Below are 8,931 nucleotides of genomic sequence, written 5' to 3'. Positions count from 1 at the left end.
GGCATGCCTGCATCTGCCCTAGCCCATCTGCTGTCAGGACCATCTATGTAGGCCAAACATTGAACCCTGCCTGCTTCGGGTCCTCCACCTGCTCAACATCAATGCCCTGTACCCCTGCCAAGCAGAGATCATGGCCCAACGGAACAGGCTTGGCAAGAAAGCTTAGGACCTCTCAAGGCTGGGGATGAGCTTCCGGGGGTTGGCTGGAGCTGGCATCCTTTCTGCTCAGCACGGGACACGTGGGCAGGGTATCCCTTGAGCTCAGCAGCCTTCACTCACCCTGGGAGTTAGAGTTTCCACCCCTTGGCAATTGCAAACACATTGGATCAGGTGAGCAGGTCCCCATGGCCACAGGCTTTGGCTTGGGCTGAGCCCCAGTGGTATACGTGTCCCTCCAGAAGAGAAAAGTGCAGCCCTGGTCCCAAGACGCCCCCAAACTACAGGAAGCTTCTGTGACCCGTATGACACAAGGAGACCCATTTTCCAAGTTGGCTTAAGCCCTCCCAAGCATGTCCCCATCAGCCTCCTGCCAGGGTCCCTCCCTGTCCAGAAGTTCTGCCTCCTTCCCTGGGTTGCCAGCCCTCACGCACCCTGGAGCCATGCCCTCCCTCCTGGTGGGACAGGACCCAGATACACCCTCCACACAGGCCTTCCTTTTGCAGCTGGTCTCTGCTCCACCAGCATAAGTCCTACATTCGTTTGGGTAAACCCCTGGGACAGATCCCCTTAGAGCAGAACCTCTCTTTTACAAACACCTGCACTGCAACCCAAATGCAACTCCTAAATCACCATCCAGTGTTCTGTAAGCAAGTTTGAACATCTCCCATGCCCAGCCAGCTCATTTCCAGCTTTGAGCCAGTGAAGATCATGCAGGACCCATGGGGCAGGGACAGGGCTGCAGCTTTTACTGCCAGCCCAGGTCCTGTTTCCTCATCCCCTGGGTGCCATCCACCACCACAGGGGTGCATTTGTAGGTCTCGTGAAACACAAGCCGTGTCCAGCTGTCTCCTGCAGCCAGCTCTGTCTCCCTCTGTGCCTGGGGGACCATGATCTGCTTGCCATCTGGGAGAGTCACAGCAACATACCATCCCACAGCCAGCACAGGAAGGGTGACCTGTGGACCCTCACCCCACAGCTGCTGTCACCCACTCTGTGCTGGCCTGTCCCCTCCCTCATGCACCTAGCACAGCGTTGCCACGTGCCTGGGGAAGGACCACCACCACAGCCATGTCCTGTCCCAGCTATCTCCATCCTGGAGCTCTGATTCAGTAACACCCCAATCTCCTCTCTAAGCTACTTTGGTCTGCATTGGTGCCTGCTCATCCTGGGACACTGTTTGGGAGAACATTTGGGGTTACAGGGGCAGATGCTGGGCTCCCAGCCTCTAACCCTTGCGTTGCTGTTCACTGCCAGAGGATGCAGCCCCCAACCTCAGTTCCCAGTGCACAGCCCATTTCCTTGCTCAGGACATCCCACCCTACCCTTCAGCCATCCCACACCCAAGCAGCCACCTCCCCACTTCGTTCTCAGGCTCCTGCTGGCTTCCTCCCTCCCAGCTCCAGAGGAAACAACCACCCACCCTTGTGTATTCCCCAACCCAAGGCCCCTCTCAGTCCCAGCTCTGGAGCAGGATTCACTACAGACAGCAGCTTCTGGTGCTCCTCACAGTCTCCTCTCATAATGCTCCATGGTCTTTTCTATTTCACCACGAGGAATAATCATCCCTCAGGCTGACAGTCCCACAGGTCAGTTCCCAGCATACCCTATTGTATCCTACACAGCACCCTCCCAGAGCTGGTAATGTCCAGTTACAACCTCCTAGCCCTAAGGGACAGGCACATGGCTCCTACGCTGCCTGCAACCCCTGACTCAGCTGTGAAAAGCCATCAGAAATGTTTCTTCTGCCACCAGACTCCCTGAAGCATCTCAAACATCCCACCCTAGAAACCTAAAGCCCAGCAATTTGCCTTTAATACCCACAGATCCAGCTTTTCCCAGTCCCTCATTAGCAATGTAATTAGAGAATCCTGCACGTTACCTAGAGAATTGGCCCAGGGAGCCCTCTTGACCTTGCAAGGTAGGTTAGGATGTGGTGAGGTTGAGGGAGCCTTTTCAGCTGCTTCCTCTGTCTGGTGCCCCTGTCCTGAGCAGGTTCATTGCACTGGTGGTGCCCCCACAGACTGGGAGCTGCCCTTGACCTCTGCCCGTGCCCACCCCCCATGGCAGGGAGAGGCTGGAGGGCACAGAGCTGCTGGCTCAGCTGGCCAGAGCAGTGGGACAGCTGGAGAGCGGCGGGGCAGGCCTGTCATGGAATATGAATGACCTTTGGAGGTGTAAGCCAATATAGAGGGGTGCCATCGCAAGCACCTTCGCCCCTCCATTACACAGCAGACCTCCATTTTGTCTCCCTTTCCATCGGCTCTGCTAGCATACACCAACAGGGGTAATCCAAGGAGCCCCTCTGTTCCCTACAGCTCACGAAAACACCCGTGTAATTGTCACCCATCCAGGGGAAGCTGTGACTGCCACTGTCAACCTAAGACTCTGAATTGTCTGGGTGCATCCCGAAAAACTCACCCCACATCCTCTGCTTACAGCGTGTTTAAACCTGGCAGGTGCCATTGCCTTTTCCCTGCCTGCCACCCTCCCTTGTCTCTGCTCTGCCATCCCCTGTGGGTGCTGCTTGTGTCCTTGGTCACAGCAGGGCCACCCTATAGGGACTGTCCTCAGCTCAGGGGTGAGGGACTCTCCCAGTGTGCTGATGGGAAGCTTGCTGTGAAGTCATGCCAGTTTGTGGTGCATGCTGGTGCCCTTAATTACTGTATGTGTGCCCATTAGCAAGTGTCCCTGTATAGGGAATGACCTCCCAGTTACCATGACCAGCCATCCTAGGCTGGATACGGGTAACCACACCATGGAGGTGGTCAGGACACTTGTCAGGGTTGGTTGCTGTCCTAACCATGGCTTGTTGAGCTCCATTTGCTCGGTGAATGTTGCTGGGGAAGGCGATAACTCTGCTAAGTGGGGCAGGAGGGTTGGGGTGCTCTCTCAGATGTGGCAGCTCTCCTGGGGCTGCTCCCCCAAGCCACATCCCCAGTGTGCAGGGTAGACTGGAGTCCAGTGCTTGTCCCGGTAGCTGCAGGTCCTGTTGCTCACAGACTGTAGCTCTTTCTCTCCTGCTGGGAATGAAGCCGTTGCTGGCTTTTCCTGCCCATGAGAAGGCCAGGGCCAGTCTTCAGCTCCCTCCTCAGCTTGGGCCAGACCCAGGCAGCCGCATCTCTCCTTCCACTCACGGTACCTTTTCTCTCTCACCGTGTCCCTTGCTAACAGCTTACCCCGGACGCACCCTGGGCTCCTCCGCCACAGGTTGGTATTGCTGCCTGCTACCTGCATGCTGCCAGCACTGCCTAAGCTCTTGACTGGCCTGCAGCTTTCCTATTCACTGGCCCCAACAGGGCCACACTTGCCAGGCACCAAGTAGATCCCAGTTATTGGCATCCCATGGCATCCGCTGGACCCAGTGTCCCCAGTCTCAGCAGAGCTCATCACACGTGTCGCTGCACTTGTCTGTCCTAGGCCTGACTCTGTGCATCCTCACCTTGGCTGGGCTTTGACACCTTTCTTGGGTTAAGGCTCAAGAGGCCACATATTCCTCTAGCCATGGCTCGAAGGCGTTTGTGGTGGACCTGCAGGTCAATCTCCCACCCACAGCATGAAGTGGAGGAGACCAGAAGATAGCTCACCCTGCAGGGGAGCTCTTCCCACTCTGCACCCTCCTAGATGCAGATACTTTCCCGAATGTCCACCCCTGATCCCCTCCGGCTGCAGTTTAAGCCGATGAGCCCACAGCAGCTGTCCCAGTAGCACAGGCTGGTCCTGCTCGGTGGCCTCAGCCCCCTCGGGAGCCAGAGCTGGCTCCTCTCCCTGCCTGTCCCTCTCAGGGTGTGCTGCCAGGTCCCCCGCAGAGAAGCAGGAGATGGGAGATGAGCCAAGGAGCGCCAGTCCACACCCAGCCCCCACCCTGGGTCTGGTGCTGGACCATGGGGACAATATCCCTGTTGCGATATGAAGCAGGGAAATCCCATCTTCTGGCCCTCGTGTCCTACCCCATGGCCCCCACTGCCAAATCCTGCCAAAATGGGCTCCTCTACACCCCAGTCCTGGACGTGGCAGAGCCCTGGCAGTGCCTGGAGGGCCTCTGGCTCCCTGTCATGCCAGCATGCCAGCAGCGGAGGGGGTTGTAGATATATATAGTGTATTTTGATAGCTGTCTTATCTGCATCTCTAGCTGCAGGTACAAACACGCGTGCGAGTGTTCTTCTTGTGTGGGCGTACGCGCACAGGGGGTGCAACATGGAGGCAGGCATGGGCAGTCTGCAGCCACACGTGGCTTGTCCCTCTCTCTATGGGCACATGTGGCTTGTCCTTCTGTCTGTGGGCATGCGTGCCATGTGGACGCTCATGGCTTTTCGTGAGCAAGCTGGCCAGCCCCTGAAGGGCTGCCGAGCACCACATCCATGCTGCAGGCAGAGTGGAGGGCAGTGTTTGAGGTACAGAGATGAGGTGGCAGCATGGGTGATGCTGGGAGAGTCTCCCCTGGTGTTTTAGCCTTCCCAGGTTGTTTGAGGACAGAGCAAGACCTTCATGCCTATGGCTCAGTCTGAATAAGGAGAGGAAGGAGGTTTTGCTGTGTCCTCTGCTTTGCTGAGCATCCTCAGGACAGATTTGCTGAATGATGGGTGGGCCAACATGGGGTGGTGAGCTGGGCTTGAGGACAAGGAGAGAGAAGACCTGGCCCAGGGTTAATCGCAGCTCCAGCGCAGCAGTGCTCCCACCCAAAGGCACCCTGGCATTGCAAGCAACATGGAAAAACCTCTCAGAAAGTCACTGCTCTAGGAAAAAAACCCTTTTTGGGCTCTTACCCGCAGAGCTGAACAGCCCAAGACAAACACGGGCTCTGTGGAGGGAGACTTGACCTTCCTGGCTGCCTTTTCCAGTTGCTCTGCTGGATCATAGCACACTCTTTACCCTGCAAACCTGGCAGCTGTGTTTTAAGCTGCTGTGTTTTAAGCAGGACCACAGAGGAAGGGGTGCAAGGTTTGAGGAGCCCCCTGCTTCTGGGAATGTCACCAGGATGTGCCTGGCTTAAGCTGGGATGAGGTTGAGCTGGGATGAGGTTGAGCCGGGATGAGGAGCTGGGAGCGAGCAGCCACAGGGTGGCTGGAGAGAGCTGCTGTGATGGAGCTGCCACCATCCCTACGCTGCAGCCGGCAGGGACTGGTTCTTTTCCCCTGGCTAAACCATCAAAGTGACCCAAATCTGTGCTGGACAGACTTGGTGGGGCGATGTAGCAGGGACAGATGCCAGGTCAGCACCCTCCCAGGTGGGAGATGCTCTCTGTTCTCCCAGCCCCTGGGCAGCAGCAAGGAGGACCCATGCATGGCCCCACATCCTTGGAGCTGCTCGGCTACCCGGTGAGTTGCAAGGATCCTGTGCCTGGCACTGCCCACAAAGTCCATGGGGTGCCAGCACCCTGTTCCAAAGCAAGAGGTAGAGGTGGGCTCCATGAGCTGTGGGTGACCTGGCAGGGGAGATGCCTGCATTGGGGCACAGGTGGGGACATGAAGTGGAGCAGGGGCCCGGGCTGTCGGTGTTCACACAGGCACACCTGGCCAGGAACGTCTTACAAAACAGCCCGCGGGGACCCGCCTCAAACCTCTGGCACAGCATCACAGGGGATAATAATAATAACAATAATCTGAAACCCAATTAAAGCCAGCAAGCGAACAGAGCAGAGTGGCACAGAGGAATGATTAATAATGAAAGTCCAGGGTTTCAACATCTGTTTTTGTTCTGTGTGAGAAGACAACGTGGCATCCCCACGGCTTGCAGGCAGGGAGCGGGGAGCAGGCAGGGCTTTTCCCCCTGGTTTGGATGTGGCTGCCCTGCTTTGGAGAAGAGTCGAACTGCATGGATGCGACTGTAAAGAGATGCCTCCAGCTCATTCCCATCCCCAACAGTGACATGGTGGCTCTGTGATGGGCAGATGCAGGCAGGAGGAGACTGGCACACTGCCCAAATCCCACACCCATGGTTGGATGGGTTTGGTGTGGAGCCGCCATGCAGTGCCCTCCAGCACCCTCGGGAGTGGGAGCTCAGCACCATGTGAGCTTTGCAGCTCGCCCGTCTTGGAGGTGGATCCCCAGCTTGCTGGAAAGCTACTGGCTCCTGTGTGGGTGGCAGTCATGAAGCAGCAGGGTCTGTCAGCCACTGCAGGGAGGGTGCCAAGGGCAGCTTGGGTCCCTCAAGGGCATCTCCTCATCCTGGGTCATGGGGTCATGGGGGAAGACTCAGCTCTGCTTGAGGGACAGTAACTCCCAATTCCTCTGGCCAAGGGACCTCCATGCTACTGGACTGATTGTGTGGCACAGGGACAGGTCCTTATGGGTCCATCACCAGCCTCCTTGACTCCCTTAGCAACTGCAGGACTTGAAGAGTGGAGGATGGGAACTGTATTTCCTTCTTCTCCTGCCTTTCCCCAGGCCCAAAGTGGAGCCATTGGCCCAGCCTACCCTCCCCACACCAGGCTGGAGCCTTATACCCAGCCCACACATAGGCAGGGACCTTCTACTCGACCAGAGGGCTGGGAGCAATGACCCAGGACAAAAACCTGGGAGGGTATGGTAGAAATGCAATGCAGGCAGCTGGCCCACGGCTCGCACCACGCTTACCAAGCACCATGCCATAGTGTTGCTCTTTAAACCATGCCAGCTCCCTTTGCACAAGGCATTCACCCAGTTGCAGCATGGCCACCTTCTTTGCATGTCCCATGCTTCGTGGTGGCTGCCTTCAAACAAACCTTGCCCTGCAGCCATCCTCGAACTCACTCCAGCTAAACCAGAACCAAGCTGAGACAAGACTTAAAAGACCTTCAAGTCTTCCTGTAGTCTAAGAAGGGCACAACCTCAGAGAAGGCCAGACAAGTGAGGTGGAGTCTCCCACAGCGCATGGTGACATCCCGCTCCTGCAGACACCAGGGCCCGTCACTGGGCGATGCCTTGGCTGGCGAATGGCTGACGGCCCAAAAGGGTGGCTGTTTCCCCAGCACCACTGCTGCGCCGCTCAGATGGGATGCTCGTTACAGCCGGGAGTTAATCACACAGCGGCGGCAGCTATTGTTCCTTCACTTCCTCTTGTTATTTCCCCTCTCCGCAGATGGGGAGATCACTTCCAAGCCAATGGTGCTATTCCTGGGACCGTGGAGCGTCGGCAAATCCTCCATGATAAACTACCTCCTCGGGCTGGATGACACTCCCTACCAGCTCTACACAGGTACCCACTCGCCAGTCCCTCCCTGCTCTGCCAAGGGCATGCTGGCACCTGCATTTCCACATCTCTGCAGCCAGCAATGCTCAGCCACATCTCTTCAATCCCCCTCATTACAGCAGAGAGTTTGTTATGTGGTCTGTTCCATCCAGCTGCGGTGCCATGTGGAGGGAGAGGCTACTCACCACAGCCCAGAGCCTGTCCACCCTCCCCGGGGAAGAAGAGGGTATCTCACCTCACAGCATCCCCATCCCACAGTGCAGGGCTCATCGCCTCTGATCCTGACCACGAAAGCAGTGGTCACATCACAAGGAGAACTCACACTTGTCTTCTCCCGTACCCTCCTCACAGGGAGACAATTAATTCACCCTCCAAGGAGAAAAGCCCTTCCCCTTCCCTCCTCCCTGCTCCCATGGATGTCATCTCACTGCTGAGGACAGATGTCCATGGCCAGCTCTGCGCTGTGGTAATGAGACCTCCCAGGAGGTGGTTCTCAGAGCGCCTTGTGCAGCCAGGCCACTTCCAGAACAACCAGTCCCTGCAGAAAACAGCCTTGCTGGTGTTTTCTCAAGAGGTTTGGCAAGAATTTCATGGCCCACTGCTTGCCTTCCCCTAGCATCTCTTGGCAAGCGAGCGATGCTCCTGAGCTCCCCGGCCAGTCCAAGGCCAGCCCTGTCATGTCCATTGCCAAGCATGGATTTCACAGCTCTGCTGCTCTTCTTGTTGCTGGGCAGGGGCAGAACCCACCACCTCCGAATTCACTGTCATCATGCATGGCCCCAAGCTGAAGACCATTGAGGGCATCGTGATGGCTGCTGACAGTGCCCGCTCCTTCTCGCCCCTGGAGAAGTTTGGGCAGAACTTCTTGGAGAAGCTGATAGGGATCGAGGTGCCTCACAAACTGCTGGAGCGCGTCACCTTCGTGGACACGCCGGGCATCATTGAAAACCGCAAGCAGCAAGAACGAGGTAGGGGTTTACTGAGTTTGTCTCAGGGACTTCAGAAAAGATGTCATAACGATGTGAGATGACAAGGATGGCTGAAAAACAACGGGGAAGAGTCCTAGGCCACAAAAGGGGTCTTGCATTGGTAGGAATGACAATGTGTTTGTCTGCCCATGGCCATGGCAGCAGCAGCTGGGACCTGGGGAACATACCAGATAGAGCAGCTGTTTCTGCTGTCAGGAGGTTTGACAGACAGGCATTTTGGCAAGGTGTTTAGTGGGGCCTCCTTGAGCTGTTGATCGTCTGCCTTAGGCTCAGCATTTCATGCCCTGTTTGTCACCCTTGGAGGCAGACTTTGCCAATGGCTGGGGTTACAGCAGGACCCAGAGTAGCACCAGTCCGTCCCCACAGCACCTGGGATGCCAGGGCAGATCAGCAGGGCTTCTTGACCCACTTGGTCAATGGTACCCATTGAGGAGAGCAATGGTGTGGCTGATATCTGCTCACAGGAGCAGCAGGAGTCTGTAGCCAGCAGCAGGGAGAAAGAAGGTTTGGTGGTGAGGTTGAGGGAGACAGGCCCAGACACACAGAGATGGATTTTCATGCCAAGAAACTCTGAAGTGTTTTCAGCACATAAGAAACAGGTTCTGGGCTGTATTGG

The 8,931-nt window shown here is 56.6% G+C and overlaps 1 protein-coding gene across 1 annotated transcript in view; it reads left to right on the top strand.

Moving 5' to 3' along the window:
* The window catches only part of SRL (sarcalumenin), a 15,480-nt gene that overhangs the window by 5,389 nt on the left and 1,160 nt on the right, over positions 1 to 8,931 (top strand). Inside the window, exons 7-8 of the mRNA XM_010185265.1 lie at positions 7,216 to 7,332; positions 8,061 to 8,294. Coding sequence (XP_010183567.1) covers positions 7,216 to 7,332; positions 8,061 to 8,294 — 351 coding nt within the window. The remainder of the gene's footprint in view (positions 1 to 7,215; positions 7,333 to 8,060; positions 8,295 to 8,931) is intronic.

This window comes from Mesitornis unicolor, unplaced genomic scaffold (genome assembly GCF_000695765.1).
Source record: "Mesitornis unicolor isolate BGI_N332 unplaced genomic scaffold, ASM69576v1 scaffold39275, whole genome shotgun sequence".
Lineage (NCBI taxonomy): Eukaryota > Metazoa > Chordata > Aves > Mesitornithiformes > Mesitornithidae > Mesitornis > Mesitornis unicolor.
The sequence above is the reverse complement of the archived record's forward strand: the minus strand, read 5'-3'. Positions and strand labels throughout refer to the sequence as shown.